The sequence below is a fragment of the Anabas testudineus genome, chromosome 1 (assembly GCF_900324465.2).
Source record: "Anabas testudineus chromosome 1, fAnaTes1.2, whole genome shotgun sequence".
Taxonomy (NCBI): Eukaryota; Metazoa; Chordata; class Actinopteri; order Anabantiformes; family Anabantidae; genus Anabas; species Anabas testudineus.
The window spans coordinates 7,447,003-7,468,448 of NC_046610.1; the positions used below are offsets into that span (position 1 = coordinate 7,447,003).

Below are 21,446 nucleotides of genomic sequence, written 5' to 3' on the forward strand. Positions count from 1 at the left end.
CTTTACAACATAACAATTTGATGACGTTGCTGTGTAGTAATACATTGAAAAAAAAAGGACCTGGCAACATTAAAATCTAATGCACGAGTGACAAATTCTTACTAATGAATACCTAGGTTTTTGTTGACCTTATTGTTGATTGTAATAAAGCTAAAATCATTTAAAGTTAATAATTTAATTTAATATTATATTATTAAAATCTTTTTTAAACCTAAACTATTCTCGCTATTTATGTGTGCTTTTTTACTCCTGTTCATCCCTCTCCAACACACGCATGCAGAAACACCAACCGTTACATATTTCAACAGATCCCTGGGGAAATCAGTAGACAGTGAAGATTTACAAGAATGAGACAATGGCAGGTATTAAAATCTAATTTTCTGATGCATAATTTATATTCGGGTATATTAGACACATGGATAAATGGCCATAAGCAAAGCCATTTTATGAGATAGGGAGGAGAGAAAGGCAGCAGAAATAGATATGAATGGATGGAGTGAAAATTTAACATGCATAAGGTAGAAATGCTTTATCTTGAATAGGGCTTTAATGAGTCAAATACCTTTTAATTAAATTGTTTGAGCATGTGTGTCACATAATGCACAAGAACAGGGGTGCAGTGAGCATGAAGAGCACTGGTCCTAATTTAGATGTGCCACCAGATGGTGATTTGCCACAGGTGCAGATATGTGATAGTGTATGCGGTGAGAAATGGGCAGAGAGACGCAAGAATCTGAGGGAATAAACGACCAAATGACAGATTCAGCTAGAAGTTAATCTCCCTGCATGCAATTTTATAGTAATATGGGCTATTTCCCCACAACAATCACCTACGGAATATAAACATGTGTCGTGAGATAGAAAGTATATTGTTACCGCCATCACAGTCTTTCCCAGCTCAGTGTCCTCGCTGACAACAGCTGTGTAGACGTCCTGGCTGAAGACAGGTCCGTTGTCATTGACATCAGTCAGGTTGATGTTCACAGTGGCCATGTCACTGAGCGGTGGTGAGCCACCATCTGTAGCCTCGATGGTGATGTAGTATTCATGGGAAACCTCATAGTCCAGCGGCTCAATCACAAAGATGTCACCTGGGGACAAAGAGGCAGCAGAGAGTCAGGCGGGTAGTGAGAGCTGGTGTCATAGTAAAAAATGACACAAGTGCTTTGAAGTGTATCTAAATATTAAAAGCCAGTGTGCGCAGTACACAACTCAACGAGTGCAACACAAACTGTCACCCATCACTGCCTCTCATTTGAAATCCAGAAGTTATGCTTGGCTCAGCTGCTTTAACATGCTTAACTGCTTGGAACCATATTGCATGATTTTTACTTTGTTGTCAGCCTGAGAGTGACATTCAGTGATGGTTAAGCAAGGTGTGCAATTAGCTTTATTTGCAAGGTTTTATTTTCAAATGTAAGAGTAAGGCACACTGTTTGTCACCACAACCATTTAGCATGATGCCGGGGTCAGTGTTGAGAGGGGAGTGCAGACTGTAGACAGTAAAATGGTACAGGTGATGTTACTCTAGATATTTAACTCCACATTAAAGCCTGTGGAGATGATGGGTGACTTGTTAAATTAAAGATTTACATTTCAGTATCAAATTTAATGGTTCTTAGATGTTTGTTAAACTGCCAACAGTAAAAAAAAAGGTAAGAGCACAATAAAATGAATGTACTTAGTGCTACCACATACCAGTACGAGAGTCCACGCTGAACAAGCCGTGCTCATTCCCGCTGATGATGCTGTAGGAAATCTCTCCGTTAGCCTCTGTGTCTCGGCTGGCTGCCTGCACTCTGAGCACCTGCGTGCCGACAGCAATGTCCTCTGACATGGTTGCTGTGTATTCACGGTGCTCAAACACTGGCGGGTTGTCATTGATGTCCAGGACTGAAATCACCACCTGGCACGGTGATGAGAGACGAGGCAAACCCTGGTCAGTGGCTCGGGCCTTTAGCTCATACACTGACTGCACCTCACGGTCGAGGGGACGCTCCAGGCTTATTACGCCAGTGTGTTCGTCAACTGAGAAATATCCACTGGCAGAATCCTCCAACGAGTAGAGGATGTCACTATTAAGACCTGAATGACAAAAAAAGGGACAATTCAGTTTTTTTGAACAATCAATCTGTCAGAGAACTCAGTAAACCTGTCAGTGTGTCTAAGCTCTCCTGCTGCTTGACCTACCACAAACGTCTGAGCATTTAAGCTGCCAAGTAAAACTGTTATCACCAATAAGACTGACGGCCACATCAACAGCTACAAGGCATAAACAAGCTTATTGATTCTTATATTGATGTATTAATTCTTAAATGATTAAAACCGTCAGCCTCTGTCCTCATTTAAAAACATCCATCTTTCACGCTGCCACTGATAAACAGGAGCCGTAAGCGTCTGATCCATGCCATCCTCATAACTCATGTCCTCCCACTAGCAAGATGCTCCCAGCAACAAGACAGAGACGGATCACAATAATAATCATAATGCCTTTCAGCAGGTGGATCCCATTTGGAATATGCTGTTATATTCCCATTTATCAGATAAGTGCCCCCATCCTCTGTGGATCTCATTACCATGCTCGGGAGACTACTGTGGGGGCCTGCATCTTAGATTTCCTATCACCTGGTTGGATCATTCTTGAGACAATTGCCTAATGGTGGTGGTGACTGTGTGTGTTTTGCTAAAAGCAAACATGCTAACTGAAAAGTGACATGAAACTGGCACAAAATACATTAATGTAGGATATAAAAGTATAAATTGCAAAGTGCATCACTAGAATAAAATCGCATCTTAATATACAAATATTCACATTCTCTCAGACATATTGATAAAACACAAAGCAGAAGCAAAGATGGAATTTGTACTCGCATAGTTTACCACAGATCAAGAGCACCAGTCTATCACAGTCTGTTTGTCTGTTTGGTTCATAACCATACCACATTGATAAGTGGTGCCTCTCGGAGCCTGCAACAGCAAGTTGAACTGAGGCGCTGCAAGGCGGGTATCAAACATCTTCCAGCCAAGTGGGCATATGGATCACAGAAGCTGCACATAGCAACCAGTGCCAAGAAAGAGTCCGCACTGAGATATGCAAAGTCAAACATCGATGGAAGATAAAGCAACTCTTTTCTCTTAGGAGGAGGTTTACATTAGGATTCACATTTTGATGGCTGCTGCTGAAAAGACAGTTGACTGAAGTCTGAGCGAACTGGGTCAAAGCTAGCGTGCCTATTTTTCGTCTACACTCTTCATGTCTGTTTGGGACTTGACTGTTCGGTTCAACCTTGCACAAAAAACAAAAAATAGTAGACGCGCATCCAGGGAAAAAAATCTTAGTGTAGGTCCTAGCATGTGAGAGAAATAATAATCAAATCCCCCTCTGCTGTAAACTGCAAATAATTATTGCTCCTGGCGAAACTGCAGGGAGCACATTTTCTCTCCACCCCTCCTTCAAGTATCCTTATGCTTGATATTCAAAATGTGAAGCAAATTTTGTGCCAGCAAAGCCTCAGGGAAGAAATGTCTTAATACCAGCTCTTTCCTTTCTGCATTTAACGTTTCTCTGAGGGACCCGATTCTAGCATCCTTTTCATCCTGTCAAACTGTCAGTCCAGCCCAAAGCGAGGAACCGGAAATAAGAAAAAGAAAAAGAAGGCGTGGATGTTCTGACGAACGCCAGAATGTCGTACTAAAGGTGTAATCCAGAAGTATGTATCCAATAGCTTCCTGAATAAAGTCTCGAGGAGCTTAAATGACAGTTTAACTGCATTGTTAAGTTCCCAGCTTTATCCATGCGCATTCCTCTAAGTGGTTGGCAGAAAGGTGAAGAAGTCTAAAATAAACACTTAGCGCTGTGGCTTTGCACCAGACAAATGGAAAATTGCAATCATCCCTTTTGAGAATTCAGCTTGAAGAGAGAAGAATTTCATTAGAGTGTAATGGAGCTTTTAATTTGAGGGGTTGATCATTCATGAAATTCCACATTTGTTATCCTTCCCTCTTGCCATTCAGTGTAATGCTGCTGCATAATGAAAAGATAATAACCTGTGCATTTTGAGTCAGCACTGAGCCAAGATACACATGCATACTGTACATCACGATGCTAAAAACATTTTAAAAGCTATATTCTTAATCATGACTACATGAAATTTTATCAAAACACTGAGTTGCTGTTAATTGCATTTAAAGCATAGTGTACATGTATTTGTGAGCCTCACAGTTAACTTTTTATTGCTGGCACAGAACTGAGACAAATTCACCTGAGAGCTCCCAGTGTCTCCAAAGTTGATCTAAAACATGGTTCTGATATTATGAATTATCTCATCATTATGAATTAAGATTCCCTGTGGCAGCAATCTTACAGAAACCTACAATTTGAAGTAATTTAACTAAACAACTCTCCAAACAGGAAAAACACTATTAGAAATCAAAGTTTTAAGAACTTTCTCATACTAATTAAACTTTAAATTACCTTTAGATTTTAAAATGGCTGCAAATTAATGCATGTGTTTGTATACTTTCTACTACATTGTGCTCATTTTTGGAAAGAGGATGGATAAGCTACTGTATCAGTGTGTTAGAAGTCTTGAGGGGATCCCAAGGTTCTTTTTTTAACTAACATTCAGCATTGCAAGTTTACATGTAGTAATAGTGGACTTAAAAAAAACAGTGAATTGAATGGTTTCAAAGTGTTAACTGCCACAGAAGGCCTATAACGGCTTTTGGAAGGGGGATGTCTTTTTTATGTTTCATGGATCATAAACCAGACTTTTTGCCTGAGACAAACGCATTAGAGTCTAAGACCTTATTCACAGGGTTCCTGTTTAAAGGAAATCGGATAAAAACATCGACAGCGGCCATTGAAGTCAACAAAACTGACGGCTCCTGGCTAAAACAGCTCTTCTATACGTGAAAATGAGAAGTAAATCAACCGTTACCATTTCAAACTGAGGACAGAGAGCTAAATAGAAGCTTACATAAATCTACACGGCAGGGTTTAATTCACAATCTGAAAATAAATTCATTTTGTACAAGAATTGACAAACATTCTGACAGCGCTACATACATCTGTAACGTCACTGAGAATGAATGTTTCTCACCAGTGTCAATATCATTTGCCAGCAGTTTTGCCACATATGTCCCGGTCTCTGTGTTCTCAAAGACTGTGATGGTGTAGGGATCAGATGAGAACTGCGGCGGGTTGTCGTTAACATCCTCCACAGTGATGTGGATATCGGCTTCACAGTACCGCCCTCCTCCATCCACTGCCCGCACTTTGAACCTGTGCTCATCTTGCTCCTCTCGGTCCAGCGGCTGTGAGGTCTTCAACTCCCCTGAAGGTGAGAAAGAACTAGCTTGAGCCAAGCGAACAAACACAAAGACATACAGTAATCGGGGGAGTAGAGGGAAGTCATTTGGGATGAAGAAGAACAACATCAAAGCCATTCCATTTACAAACACACATAATATCAGTATGAGGAAGTAGTCAAGAGATTGAGTTCGTATACAAGAAGATACCATGTATACTCGAAAGCACAGTAACCCCCTTGTCTACTGTGTACTAACCAAGTAAAAAGCATCCAAACAACTAATGGCTTTCAACAGAGGGAAGAGAGGTGAATAAATAAGTCATTCAAGATGTGGGGGGGGGGGGAAGAAAAAGCAAAAGAGAGTGGGGTGAAGGAAAACATCAGAGTTGGCAGCTAAGAGCAGCTTAGAAGTGTCCTGGGATGTGAGGCAGCCAACATTACCACAACCTCTTTGGAAAACTCCAGAGCCTCTTGGCAGCCCTCATCTGCAATAATCCTACTTGTCTGCATTGAAAAAAAAAATATAACACTCACTCTCCATAACAGTAGCACTGCTGCTGGAAACTCAATATTAAGGGATGCCAAACGACAGCTGGATGGCATTGTTGCTTTATTGTCTGTCTTTGGTGTCAGTCTCAGCATATTAGGGCTGGATTTTATACAATAGCAGATGTGTAGTAGAACTTTTAAAGTCTACTGGCTTAGTTTGTTTTGTCCTTTCATGCTTTTATTTTGAATTTGCTTAAAAAAGACTCGGTGGTGATTAACTGCTATTGATTTGCTTTCCTTTTCTTCTTATTTTCTGCTTTCTTGTTCCCTGCAGCCAGATGCAGTGTCTGATTTAGAGGGTCTCCCAGAAGAAATTATTTGCAAGTAAGACGTCTAGCGATCATAAATTCAATTTAAGTGAGCAACTCTGTAGTTTAGAGCCACTGTGGGTTTCACAGTTGTCCTGCAGGGAAATGTTCTTGGCTCTTGACAAATGAATAAGTAAATAACAATTGAGCACAAGAAAACGGGCATGCCACCTTCATGGCTGATAATGACTGATAATGAATAATGAATAATGAATTAGTACACAGAAACAAAAAGAAAATAAAAAACAATTGAAACATTTACCGAGGGATCACGATTCTTACATCTGAAGGGTACAAAATACAAAACTACTGTCATGCTGAGCGGCCTCTCTGATTTAATGGCTTGAAGAAAAGGGCCAGGATTATGACTTTAACATAAGCAGCCCGTCATACTGTTTTCAAATATAACATAAGCGGCCCACATACTGTTTTCAACTGTTTAGAATAACCAGCAACACAGCTGGAATGCAATCTAACGCTGTGGCTGTGGATATTTCAGAAAGAAAGAAAAGACTAATTCATCATGTTTTATTAAGCGTTTAAGCTCCAGACTGACCGCAAAACCTTATAGAATACTACACACATACACACCTGTATCAGAGTCGATGACAAACATTTCAGATCCAACTCCCTGGAGCTCATAAGAGATTTGGGCGTTTGAGCGAATGTCAGCATCTGTGGCCGAGACCTGCAAGATGAGTCTACCTGCAGGGGAGTCCTCTGGGACACTCTCGCTGTATAGGGACTAGGTGACAGATGTTGTAAGGGGGAAATTGGAAGAAATGAAAGTGAATACCAGAAATAAAACGGCGCAACAAAGTGAAATTACAATGCAATAAAGAAGAAAACTGGCTTTACCTTTTCGCACACAGGGCTGTTGTCATTGGCATCCAGCACCTTGACCTCCACTACAGCTTTTGCAGTGAAAATGCCATCACTGGCTGTAATGTTGAGGAAGTAATTGTCCTTCTGTTCACGGTCCAAGGGCTTCCTTACAGAGACCTTCCATTCATTCTGAATATGTTCGATGGCAAATTGGCCAAGCGGGTCCCCTCCTGTTTAATAAAAAGATATATACCGCTTTAGAAAGATCAACAACTCAAAAGGTGAAAAACAACAAGCAGCGTAAGTCATTTAAAAAACAAGGACAAGGATTTGTCCTCAACTTGAAACTGTAAACATCAAAATATTAATGAAAATAAGTGAAATCACACGTATGGCCATTCATTACTTCTTCACAAAGTAAATCCTTACTTCTAAATCAAAAATGTTTAGTACACAAGCAGTCCTGCAACAGACACAATGGAAAATGTGCAGTATATGAATTAATGATGGTGCTGGTTTCTGATTTGTCTTGATATTTCTAGGCTTGGCACAGTTAATCATACTTGCTAATTAGCACCAGAGGAAGTATTTTTTCCCAGTCTATTTCAAAGCATTATTCATATAATTATACATTTCTGTATTATGATGACCTAAATATTTGCCTAGAGCTTGGGAAGATTAGGCTATAACTCAGGGTCCTAACAGATAATAGGACTGTGTAATGTTTCAAAGATGAGATATTATCATCATATTAAGTGGCATAAATGGATAATCCCCCCCTAAGCTCTGTTTATGGAAAACTGTTACACAAAGGAGTAGGGAGTAAACTCGCCGGGCTTACTAATGATCTGTTTCACAAAATAATAAACACCCACCTGTGATGAAGTAGTTGACTTGTTTATTGATGTCCTCAGAATCCTCATCTGTGGTGCTGAGGATAGCGATGACCCCGCTGGGCGGAGGGTCATCTTCACTCACTGTGCCCTTATAGATTTCCGCAGTAAACCGAGGTGGGTTGTCGTTCACATCGACTACTGCTATCTCCACTCTAGTGCCAGTAACATGTTGGACTTGGTCACCTTGGTCTGTAGCTAGGAGGGCAACTGAGTATTTGTTCATCTTTTCGCGGTCAAGTTGTTTTAAGGTGGTCACCCATCCAGTTTCACTATTGACAGCAAACAGCTCAGAGATCTCCTGCGAGTTCTGCTTGGGGTTGAGGCTATAAACAACATGACCATTGGTTCCAGAGTCTTGGTCGGTGGCTTTCACTTGGATCACTTGAGTTCCACTTGGAAGGTTCTCCACAATGACAGCCTCATAAGGATCTGACTCAAAGGCAGGCTTGTTGTCATTAACATCTTTCACCTGGATGTTTATGTTCACAGATGCACCTATGTCGTAGTTCTCATATTTGGTTTGGGCAAGCAACGTGAGTTGGTACCATTTGGCAGTCTCGTGGTCAAGGCTTTTCTGAAGTTTCAAGGCTCCACTGTCTCTGTCTACAACAAACACATCATCTTCATTGCTCTCAGGTGTGCTCCCCTTCACAAGACTGTAGAGAACTGGTTGCTCACTCTCAGCCTGAATTACATCAATTTCCGTGCCAATGGGAAGGTCCTCAGCAATGGTATAACGGTAATGTGGTTCAGAAAATTTGGGAATTGCGGTCTCTGGTGCAACAATCCTGATGTAAACCTGAACAACTGAATGTTTGGGTGGATTTCCAGTGTCCTTTGCTCTAACAAAGAACGCATAGAGCTCATTTTCAAGTCCAATTAGACTCTCTTTGGTTACAATGACTCCAGAGGTTGGGTGAATTTCAAAGTTCTCCTCCACATTTTCAATTCCTGCTTCAATTGAATACTCAATGTCAGCATTGCTCCCCTCATCCATGTCTGAAGCAGCAATTCTAACCACAGAGGTTCCTCTTGGGACATCTGATGCAATAGTGGCTTTGTATTCAGCTGCTCTAAACTGTGGGGCATTATCATTGACATCTGTGAGAATAACACTGACAATACAAAACCCAACTTTACCTCCACCATCTTTAGCTACGAGAGAGATGGGTATAACCTTTTCAATGGCATTCTCACGATCAAGGCTCTCCAACGTGAAAATCTCCCCGTTTTCATTGACAGAGAACTTGTCTTTTGCAAAGTCATTAACAATCTGATAAGTTATTTGTCCATAAATGCCTTCGTCGTCATCTGTTGCCTTTGCTTCTGCTACCAAGGTGCCAACAGGTGAGTTTTCAACAAGCTCTACCACATACTCCATTTGAGAAAATGTGGGGTTGTGGAAGTTGGCACCGATAACTGTGACCATGACAAGAGCTGAGCTTCTGAATACACCATCAGACACTGATACATTGAGGTTGTAAAGAGGCTGCATATGCGGCCTCCGGTGATTGGACATGACAATAGCACCTGATTGTTTGTCTATTGCAAAGTTCTGTTCTTCATTTCCAGATATGATTGAGAACTCCAAATTATTTGAGTCTGAGCTGTCAGCGTCTGATGCTTGGACTTGTGTGATGAAGTGTCCACGTGGAGCCAACTCGCTGACTGTACTTTTATAAGTGAGCTCTGAAAATGCTGGAGCATTGTCATTAAGGTCAGTGACATCTATTGTCACAGTTACATCACTGGAGAGGGCTGGAACTCCTCCATCCACTACGCGGACTTTCAACTTGTGTTGCTGTATCTCCTCATGATCGAGCATCTGAGCTGTAGAGATTACCCCTGTGTCACGATCAACAGTGAAATAATCTGTACTCTTCCCCTTCTCCTCAACCAACTGAAAGAATACTTCTTGGTTATTACCAGTATCAGAATCCTTGGCATTTACTTGCAAAACAGATGTGCCAATGACAGATGCCTCTGAAATATTGGCATAGTAGGACTTTGACAGGAATACAGGGGCATTATCATTAACATCCTCCAGTATGATATCAACAAACACCTCTGAGTGTGCTCCTGTCAGTGAATCGGTGGCTCTTACATTTAACTTATAAGCAGGATGTGTCTCAAAATCCAAAGGCTGAACCACATTAATAACGCCTGTATTGAAATCAATTGAGAACTGTTTCAAAGGATCTCCTTCAGAGATGGTATATACAACACGAGGGCCTTCAGAATCATTGGCCTGTACATGAAGCACAGGTGTGTGTAACTGAATGTTTTCAGGGATTTCAATGCTGTAAAAGGGCCTCTCAAATACAGGCATTGCTTTGTTCACCACAGTTACTGGTACTTCTGCTTCAGCTGAGAGGGCTGGCTCTCCATTATCCTTTGCTATAACAACAATCACAAAGTCTTTGTTGAGTGACTCTTTATCAAATTTCTTTTTGAGGGATATTTCACCAGAAGGGCTAATGTGAAAGTGCTCCTGATGTTCCTTCAGGTGATAATGGATATTAGCGTTCTGACCCATGTCTTTGTCCACTGCTGTGACCTGTCGGATGACCTGGCCTTCTTCTGCGTCCATCTGGACTAGGGCGTGATAGGGGAGGTTTACAAACATTGGGTGGTTGTCATTTACATCTTCCACTATAACAGTTACTAAAACATGGGCCCCATCTTCAGATGTGTCCTCTCTGGTGACCTCAACAACAACATCAAATGTGTCCTGTGTCTCGCGATCAAATGGAATCCCAGTTGTAGAGACTACTCCAGAGGTGCGGCTGATTTCAAACCTTTTATCTGGGTTCAATATTTTATAGAACAACGGCTCGTTCACCTGGTTCCCGACAGCAGCAATGACCGCCAGTGTTTTCTTTCCAGAAAAGTTTTCTTGGACATAGGCTTTATAGGACTCCCTGGTGAACTTTAGCTTGGTCTCTTTGTTTTCTTTGACACTGATCTTCACTGTTGCAACGCTGGCAAATCTTCCATCTGACACCCTAACTTTTAATTCATATCGACTCCTCAACTGTGTGACATTCTGAAGAGAGATTATGCCTGTGATTGGATCAATTTTAAATTTATCACCAATATTTCCTTCAGAGAAGGAGAAGAGAAGTTTAGCGTTAGGCCCAGAATCCGAGTCTGTAGCATTGACTTGGAGGACCTCCACACCTTTGTATGTTGGCACTATAATGGTTGTATCATACACTTCTTGGCTGAAGACTGGTGGGCAGTCATTGACATCAATGACTTCAATCGTTACATTAGCCGCCTTCTCTGCAAACAGACGTGGCATTCCCAGATCATGGACTTGGACTGTGAAGTGGAAAACACTCCTCTGTTCATAATCCAAAGCTGTTGTGATTCTGATTGCGCCAGTGTTAGAGTCAATGGCAAAATAGTTATGTGCAAAAGGTTCAACAATTTGATAGATAAGCATGGAATTCTGGTCACAATCAGCATCAGAGGCACGAATGACGAAGGGGGTGTTTTCATGGGTCAGAACAATACTGTTTATGGGAGCAGACTCACTGATAACACCTTTGAATTCCGTCTGGAGAAAGACTGGGAGGTTGTCATTCTCGTCCTTCAGATGAATCAGAAGTGTTGTGTTGCTGGAAAGTCCGGCCATATTGGTGCCCTGTATGATGAGCTTGTATTGAGGTGTAGTCTCATAGTCTAAAACTTTCTGGGTCACAACTACTCCGGAGTTTGGGTTTATATCAAATGCGTTGTTGATGTTGCCATCTTTTATTTGAAAGAAAACGGATGACTGACTAACGGCTGTGACCAAGCTCACAAAACTTCCAGGATAGGCAGATTCACTGACTTCTGCAGAGAACTCTTTTTCAGTGAATCGAGGTGCTGCATTGTCAGAAACCTTTACCACAATGTGTACAGTGGCTGTAGTTGACAGTGGAGGTGTTCCATTATCAGATGCCTTAACAGTAAGTTCAAACTGGGTCTTGCTGCTGCGATCAAGTTCTTTAGCTACTGTTATTGTCCCAAGGATAGGGTCGATGGCAAACAAGTTTGCAACATTTCCTAAATAGACAAAAATAGACAAAAGATTATGTTTATGTGCCTGTACTAGAAAAGTTGATTATTGTCATCTGTTATATGAGCCTGGCAACAAATGCTGAAATGTCCCCATTCAACACAAGTCAACTGATGCTAACTTTCATTATAAGCCCTCTAAAAAGTTAAATACATTTCTACTGCATCAAGTAATCTCAGCTATTTCAAATATGGATGTAGTCAAACAAATCTAATCCATGCATATTCTTATTCTCAGATAGCAGCTTATTGTGGAGAAAAACACTATGGGGAATTCTAAAGGGGGATCTGCCCACCTCCCACGTATTTGGAAATCCTCTAAACAAAGTCTCCAATATTCTCCTACACTTTGTAAAGTATTCCATTCATGATCAAGATCCAGTGGGCAGCAGGACTCAAGATGATGCATACATTTTTACAAGCTGATTTCATCTGCACTACTTTACAATGGAGGCTTTCTGCTAAGAGTGAAACAACTACAGACACTGTAGGTCAACAGAGCAACGTTGACGGCATTTACCTGATTCGATGCTGTAGACAACCTCTGCATTGTAGCCCTTATCTTTGTCAAGAGCTGTGACCTGGAGCACAGCCGAGCCTACGGCAGCAGATTCAAACACGCGACCAGAGTATGGAGTGCCTATAAACCAGGGTGCATTGTCATTGCTGTCATCCACATTGACAATGACACGCACAAGATTCCTCTTAACTGGGATGTCCTGGTCTCGAACCTAGAGAAGATACATTTAAAAGGAAGGTATGAATACAATGTCATGTTCAGTAAAACAAAGGATTCTAAAGTAATCTATGTTTTACCATGTACAGGAACTTCCAATGGTTCCCATAAAAAATATTAATAAATTGACGGTGTTCACTGATTCATACCATGACGGTGAGGATGTGACGATGCATTGTCTCATGGTCGAGTTGTTCGGCAGTGTACAGGATGCCTGTTCCTGGGTCGAGTCGGAACTTCCTCAGGCTGAAGGGATCGGTACTGCTCAGAAGTGTAAAAGTCAGTTTGTTTTTATCATCTCTGTCCACGGCGCTGATCTGCATGACCTCAGTCCCTTCGGGTTTGTCTTCAGGCACATTCACAACATACACCTGCTGCGAGAACTGTGGTCGATGGTTGTTGGTGTCAATGACACGGATAAGCACCTATAGAAAAATTTTAGAGAATATTCATATTTTAAAATCTAACCCTTTAAAATCTCTCAAATTCAGCATGTAAAAATATTTCCAAGGCTATTACCTTAGCCTTTTCGAACTTTGTCTTTGAGAGCATAATTGCGTGGCTGAGTCAGTGAAATAAATCAAGTGTTACAAATTAGTGTTCAAAATGTTTTTGACAAATGATTATACCTTCTAAAGCAGCAAACTTGGTTTGGTTTAGATACATACCATTAATGTATTAACTAACATGTATTCAGACTGAAATCGATACATTTCTACATACATCATATATGTTTCTTGCTTTGAACAGCAAAAACGTGCAGGGTTCTTTTCCCCACACAGAACAAAGAATCAAACATCCCCAAACTGTAAAATTCCACTGGGAGGATGTTTTATCAACACCAGCCACTCGTCTACTGGACTTCCGACAGAGGATTATAGAGAGCTGCTGGAATGCCATCTCTGCTTCCCAGACCAGCGAGGGGTTTCTACCGCTGCCAAACATGGGGAACAAAGGGATCAGCCCAGATTAGACACCTGCATACCAGACACCAGGGGGTGATGTCCCATAAGGAAACATGCAAAGTCAAGCTGTTCGGTGCAGAAAGGGTGAAGTGGACTACTTTCACAAAACCTCTGACCAGGTGACAGCTCAATAGCTGACCAACATTTGTCAGATCTCTGGTCAATCCAACCGCCTGCTGTTGTTTTTTTTCATACAACTGTTTGTTGAGTACTGTGAGTCTATATCAGAGACAAATATAGACTCAACCTGACAGGACTGATAAAATTTACAATCTGCTGTGTGCTGTGATGTTGGCAATGCTGCTGAGCCTCACAGATGTCATCTTGCAGGGGGAGCGCTGGGATGCATGCTGTCAGTCAATGCTGTACGCTGACTGTTTGCCACAAGTCATGTGTCATGAGCAACCCATGCCACACAGCCAACCTGGGAGAGTACTGTAAAATGAATATATTTCTCTAATGACACATTATGAAATTGGGTCTCTACTGCATGTTGCATGTTCAGCAGGCTGACATGTCTATCTCATTCCAAGCATGTCCTCTGTATGTCTCACAATCTACCAAAAGACACATGTATATTCATGCACCAACACATAGAGGCTCATAAAATGTTCACTTCCACAGACACATCCACACAAAGAGGCTGCACAATCTGGCTAGCGTCAGATAACATGTCTCGTGAATAGTGACTACGGTGGCATGGGCTGATAGGCGCTGTCAAAAAGCAGAAAGGAATGGAACCTGGTCAGTGGTATCCACATCTATCTACAATGTACTACTGCATATGGTTTAGAAAGCACACAAAAGGCTATTCAGCACCCAGACATCCCCCATATGCACACAAACTTGCCTTTCCCTTTGCAAGGAGGCTCTACAACACTTCAAAGGAACTTTGCCCCCAAACATCACAAAGCAGCATGATACAGCCTGACTGCAGCAGAAATGCTGGTGTAGAAGGAAAGTCTGTAGTCTTTGTATATAGCTTCCTCTGGGAATGCTGAGGAGGAACAAGATTGGGACTGAGACACAGACGTGACAGATGGAAATACTAAAGACAAATGTGCTGTGAGGGTGAGATGAGAGTAGGAACGAGAAGTGACAGTGAGAAACCAGACAAAGCTGAGGGAAATGGTCAAATTTAGAAAGCACACATTGTGGGTGAAAATAAAAGACACACACAAACAAAAAGTGCAGCTGAGAATATATCGTAAAAAAAACTGTCTAGGAGAAAAAGAGTGCTAGATACAATAGTCAGCTTTGATACAGAAAGCAAGAAAACATACGAGTTACTAAGGTGAACCTTCAAGTGAGATATAAAGAGAGCCTTTGTAGCATGGACTGAGATAACATGAGAAGCAGGAGACCAGTAACAGATTGTGAGCAGAACAGCTTGAGGTACTTCTGTGCGGCCAAAGGAGGATGTCATATAGCTGGAGATGGGGGAAGGGAGGCCGGGCTGCATGCCGAGGCTGCCTTGTTGGCGCAGTTCCTGGCTATGAGGTGCCTGAGCAAGAATGTGGCACCCCTTGTCTACATCAGCTCAACCTTCAGAGACACCTTCATAGAACTACAACGGTCAAATGGAAAGCACACCAACTGAATTACTGTCTACTTTCCATCTATGCCTCACAGGCTAGAACCTTTCATACTGATATTGCCACTGGGAGACCAGGAAGGTAGGGTTTAAAATTGTTCTCAATTTTCAGCTCATACTCTGTCACTGTAATTTAAAAAGAAAACAGCCATTTAAGAACAAAAGAGAGTTTGAAAAACCACAAATAGAACAGTGGCTTCTGAATAATGAGACACCTTTTGTGTGGTATCCAGAACAGGATACACGGGAGCTCTCATTGTGCTCATTGTCCTCCTGTGCCATGCGTAGGAAAGGAAGCCCCCCTGCCAGGTGGCAGGTTCTGGGCAAAGGCAGGGCACTGGCACTGAGCACTTGAACATGTTCCCAAAACAGGATTAACACAGCCCACTACCCACAGAGGTCCAGCTCTCTTGTTTGTGCTTTATTCTACTCAAACAGAATAATCATCATCCCTGTATGCCTCGCCAACAAATGTGGAGATTTCTGAAAAACAGAAACCGAGAAAATCAGGAAGAAAGACAAAGAGGGCTAGAGGGAGATGGAAAACTAAAAGGAAAGAAGAAATATTCCAAGGAGAGAGAAAATAGGCCAAACCGTCTGGCAGCACAGCTTCCACATGACTTTGATTTGAGGAAAAGATAAGTCCAACTTTGAGCTTACATGAGGTACACGGAGTGTGTGACAGGGCAGAAAATCTGTGTGACTTGTTTTAGAGGCAAACAACATACTGCCCCCAAAATAACTTTATACTCGGCAAACAGAGAATAACTTGTTTGCATAAGCCTCGCTAATGAAATTAGTCTTGCTGTTATATATTTAAATCTTGCAAAGACATCGGGAAAACTGATTACTCACCATAATCTTGTCTTTCGTGTAATAATCTAAAGATTGTAGTATGTGTCTGATGAGTAATCTCCAGTATATCTCAGGCTTACATTATTAAATGTGGTTTATGGAGCAAACAAATTCAGTAAAGCTGTTCTTTCAACAGACAACAGATGCCCTGGAGAGGTCAATTGGGTGAACTGTATCTTATCCTAGCATTTATCTGCAGCACAGCAGCAAATCAGTCACGGCTCCAATAATTTATACAAAAATATGCAAATTCATAATGTGAATGCAGTTAGAAAGACTGAACTGTTGGAAATAACCTTCCTGTGTTTTACCATGCAAGTGATTCCTTATACTTTGACCCATTTATTGTGGGACACCTAAGGTTAAACTTTGCTGTTATGACTTTACAGATTTCTACATATCTAACCATCCATCAGATCATATAGTCACTGCTGTCATTATTTTATCCTATAATTAAGTACAGTGATTACGGTATGGGAGTTATGAAAGGTTGTTATCTGATAATGAACTTCTACTGCCAAGGTAACCAAATAAGGATACATCACACCACACACTAAAATGCGCTTTTGGGTCAAAGAAGTAAAGTTTGTGCAAATATCATTGCATCTTTACTGCATAAGTGATGCAATTTCAAAGCAAACTAACATAGACATACAGAAACTAAAACTAAAAGTTTGGAAGTTCACGGGTGATTCTGTATTTTTTAAAAGAAAAATGAAACAGCATCATTGCTGGTAATGCTGAAGGATTACCACTAAAGCTGGTCCTGCTGAGAATTAGACCTTTTGAATAGGTTAAAGTTTGAATGTGATTAATTTGACTTAAAATGTCACTGCATGCAGTATTGCTGGGAGGCTTTTAAATATGTGTCTGTTGCCAGGGCTTTTAAGAAAGTGTTTTTCTTAGAGAGAAAATAGGTACTCTGTGGCAGGTTTTAAGGTTCTGCACTAAACTAAAGGACTTGCTGCTTCTGCGGATGAGCTGCAAAATGCCAGTGAAGGCGGCGCTTCATCCAAGGCTCAGTGGAGCACAGCAGCCAGATGATGAAAGGCTTTATTCATACAGAGTGACAACAAATAGATTCTTTTCCAGCTACAGTTCTCTGAAGCTCCACTTTCAGGACAAAGGACAGAACATTTTGAATGCCGCCATCCCATATGACCCAAACTACCATGTAAAAATGTTCAAAATCTCATGGACAAGGCATGACCATCTGAACAAAAACTAAAGACAACTTGCATGCCTAACAGCTTTTATCATGGCATTTCAGCTGAGGAGCAAGACATACGCAAGCAGGATTACATTAGCATATTAATATATTAAAATGCAAGTATGCAACTGCTCTGAAAGTTTTTTGAAGCAATCTTGGGTCTTTTAGAGTACTCTTTCATCAAAGTGACTTGCATTGGGATCATATGACTTACAGTACCTTTAATTTTCTACATTAAAGCATCTTTTCAGTTGAATCTGCAGTTTCCACACCGTGGCTTGAGCTTACTTGTATATGCATGAGTGTAATATACTTGGTTATCTGAAGTTCATTCAGAAACGGCAGAGGGAATCTGTTCCTCTCAGAGAAGAGAACATTTACGAGTTGAGAAAGTGAAACAGCGGGAGGAAGAGTAGAGGGGCTCAGGAATGCACAAAAAAAAAACAACCTCTGGCAAGATGGCACCATCATCACAGCAGCCCGGCGGCAGGAATGAGACAATGGAAGATTCCTAGACCTCAATGCTCAACTGTGATAGTAGAGCATCGAGAGGGAGAAAGGCTGGCCGGCCCATATGTTATGGACACGGTTAGTTTAGCTTTCAGCTTCTGAAACCCAGATTTTCCATCATTTTAACTAGCATCATGCTTATTGCCATAAAATATGAAATAATCTTCTTATACGGGGTGGTACTTGAAAAGGCAGACAGAAGTTTTGATTTGCACTCACACAAGAGGCTTGTTTGTGAGCTTGGACGCTTGACCTAGATATGTGAGGGCCCATACTTCGGCTTCCTGCACACCAGGGTAGTGAAATGGTAAAATTTTGAAACTTTTTCACCTTTTCAAATGATTCATTTTGATTCCCATCTTTGTCAGTCATGCACACCTTCATAGTTTGCAATGGAAATGGCACAGCTCTTTATCCAGCTTTAGAAATCCAAACCATTTTTAAATAACTGATGTTTTTATGACCTCTATGCCCCAATTTTATCGTCTTCTTGCTCGTCCAACTTCTCACAGACGCTTTTTCTTTCTTTCTTTTTTTTTTACATTCCCAACACATGTGTTTTTATTCCAAGTCTGAGTCTGATTTCTCAAAATGTCAGACTATTTCTTAATAAAGTGATCTGTCTCCCTGTCTGCTGAGCTGATAAGCAAAATGCAACAGTAAATCTAGTGGTACAACACAATTCAACCCCACCCCACAGGCAGCACCAGAAAATGCGAGAAGATCTCATAATGCAGCGCAGCCTTACTACATATTATACAGTAGAGCCGATTGTTGTATTATGCTTCATATTTTGTCAAAGCCGCATTACACAGTTAGAAGTCACATGTAGAGTTGAAATGACACCAGAACTTATTAACTGCCATTTTTTCCCAGTGAGTTAAACAGAATGAAAGCAGCACATTATAAACATATCTCAACAAACGGGACAGTACGGCCACGCTTCACTCATTACCCTTCTCCTTCCTCCTGCTGTTTCTCATGAGAAAACAGAACCATGACAACTGCCTCATCAGCTTCCAACCGTTTCATTACTGTTTCAATTACCTGGGTGCTGACAGTTCGTGTCCCATCTGTGGCTTCCACCGTCAAGTTGTAATTTGATTTCTGCTCAGCGTCCAGGGGCCGGGCTACAATCAAGGTTCCACTGGCCTTGCCCACGTCAAAGCGGCTGTCATAATTACCACCTGTGGAATTATTTTTTTTGTACAAACAACGAGGAAGAACAAAAGATTAGAGATAAATCATCACTTAGTGTTGTACATGTAGCAAGGTTACACAAACACTTAACAGAGGTGTTGAGGTAGACAAGCAGACTTTTTTTTTTTGCTGTGCTGATGTTGAAGATGAATATAGTACAGATGGATTTACCAAAAAAGTATACACATAATATTTATTTCGTGCAACTCCTGTACAGCCACAGTATGGACACACAAATGCAAAGTGATGTATGTATAACAATTCTCAAGCATTCTTCACAACAGTGGGTATAAAATAGAGCTCTAATTCACACAAGCTAAAGCGAGGAGGTTTTCCTGGTCCTCGTGAGACTCTAAATCAGGTCACAGGTTTAAGGGGAACAATGTGGCACGACATCAATCCAGTGGCACAATACAGTTCAACCACAGCCAGCAGGCACCACTAACAGACAATGTAGGATGATCTCTTAATTCAGCACAGCCTATTAGGAGATCGCAGCAGCTACCTTCTGCTGTACAGTTGTGGTCACATGTCATCTGAAGGACGTAAAACATCTCAGTATCCTCTATGCCGCCTTGCAAAAATCCAACCAAACAGAACATTCCAGAGAAAAGAGGTAAGCAGTAGCAGAGCACAGAAAGAGAGAAGAAAAGAGACGCGTCAGTCAGACATTGATTAGAGGGAGAACAGGCTGGGAGGATGGGAGAAGAGGCAAGCACTGTTGAAAGGAGTCACTTTCAGTCATCTCATGCACATAGGCATCAAGTGAAGAAACACACAGAGGAAACGATGAAGTTAGAACACTTCAAAACAGTTTCCAATTAAAATTGTGAGGAAATATACTGCAGCTTGATTGCCTTACTCAGCAAAGATAGGATAGTATAAATTGTTTTTGACCTATTAATTCATGATACAGTTTTGTTATCTCCACTGTTCTACAAAGGCGGTGAGCAGGAACTGCTGAAGCAGTGAAAATGAGGAAAGTTTTCAGACTGACTAGTAAACTGTAGAGAAGGTTGTAATGCTTTAATTGTATGCCTGTTTAGAGTGATTAAGAAGTTACAGCTGCCATTAAAAAAAAAAGAAAATGCAGACATTGCACTATTTATTCGGAAACCCCACATCTAGTTTTAAGGAAAATCAACTAGCGTGTAATTAAATAGATTAAGGATATCCTTTTTCCTTGTGTATGTCCACTACAGATGCATTTGTTTACAGAATAATAAATTAAACAACAGTTTTTTTCCCTCCACCAAGAATGTTTTGTTATGTGAAATAAGAAAAGTAAATTACAAAAGTACTGGTTCAGCAAAATGCTATGTTTCAATTATAAGATTTCACCACTATGGTGATAAATTAATTTTGATTAAATATTAGTTGCTGTGTTTTGGCTTTGTAGGCAGCTGACATACGAAAATAAATCAAATTAAAACCATTTAAATTTGTCATTTCACTGCATGCAGTATAACAATCTCAACTTTTAATATACTTTAAAACATACATTTTTAAATAACTTTATATTACTATTATTATTACTTATATATTACCCATTACACCATGTTTGTCCTGAAGTGTGAAGCCCTGCACAGAGCGTTTCTAACATGACAGTATGCATGCGCAAAATGTGTAAAAGAAAGTACCTGTGATTTCAAACCACACAGGAACATCAGAGGCCTCGGTGGCGATAACGCCCACCATGTGTGCCACAGGGTCGCTTTCCATTACAGAAAAGGTGTAGGGGGACTCCTCAAAAAGCAGCGGAGCTGCGTCGGCTGGCAATTCTGGTTTGGGAATCCACTCGATGTGCAGACGACAAGTGGAGGATTTCTGAGGACGTCCATTGTCGACGGCTTTAATCTGAGAGAGGCAGAGAATCAAAGGCTGTGTCACACAGTGTTATGCAACATTTTTGTTGCAAATGAGTTTCTGTACAGCTCTCTAGTGGATCATCTGCCTGAAATGTTTCAGAAGTAAGGAAAGTACAGGAAAGTTTGGTTACATGTCTTGCTAGTTAATTTTTACTGATAAATGACAGAAATACTGCAAACCTTGCATTTTATCCACAGTGCATGCGTACACTGAACCACTGGTTAATGGGACTCTTAATCCACAGAATGTGTGTCAACTGTAAAAGCATTTCCGTACTCTGAGCTGTCCACATGACAAGGAAACCTTGTATTCTGAAGAACAAAACACCTTTTGTACGGCATTCTTTTGTGATTCGAGCTTTTGTGAGGATTTGAGTTGCTGTAAACTGTGGTAAGCACTCTCTTCATGCAGTAGGAAACACAACTTTAAGAGACATCACTCTGGATAAAATCATTTTAAACTAATAAGATGAGTATCAGGTATCACCACAAAGTGTGTCACAGCAGTTTTGACAGCCAACTGCGGTAACTAGCCAAGAGGTAAATTTATGCT

At 41.0% G+C, this 21,446-nt stretch overlaps 1 protein-coding gene across 3 annotated transcripts in view; it reads right to left on the reverse strand.

Moving 5' to 3' along the window:
* fat1a (FAT atypical cadherin 1a) overlaps positions 1 to 21,446 on the reverse strand; it is a 65,680-nt gene that overhangs the window by 11,949 nt on the left and 32,285 nt on the right. For all 3 annotated transcript variants that reach the window (XM_026360420.1, XM_026360421.1, XM_026360419.1), the window contains exons 6-15: positions 20,666 to 20,882; positions 18,873 to 19,012; positions 12,841 to 13,116; positions 12,476 to 12,686; positions 7,870 to 11,943; positions 7,028 to 7,224; positions 6,761 to 6,914; positions 5,103 to 5,336; positions 1,699 to 2,085; positions 877 to 1,091 (exon numbers count right to left, since the gene is read on the reverse strand). In XM_026360420.1, the coding sequence (XP_026216205.1) occupies positions 877 to 1,091; positions 1,699 to 2,085; positions 5,103 to 5,336; positions 6,761 to 6,914; positions 7,028 to 7,224; positions 7,870 to 11,943; positions 12,476 to 12,686; positions 12,841 to 13,116; positions 18,873 to 19,012; positions 20,666 to 20,882 (6,105 nt within the window). The remainder of the gene's footprint in view (positions 1 to 876; positions 1,092 to 1,698; positions 2,086 to 5,102; positions 5,337 to 6,760; positions 6,915 to 7,027; positions 7,225 to 7,869; positions 11,944 to 12,475; positions 12,687 to 12,840; positions 13,117 to 18,872; positions 19,013 to 20,665; positions 20,883 to 21,446) is intronic.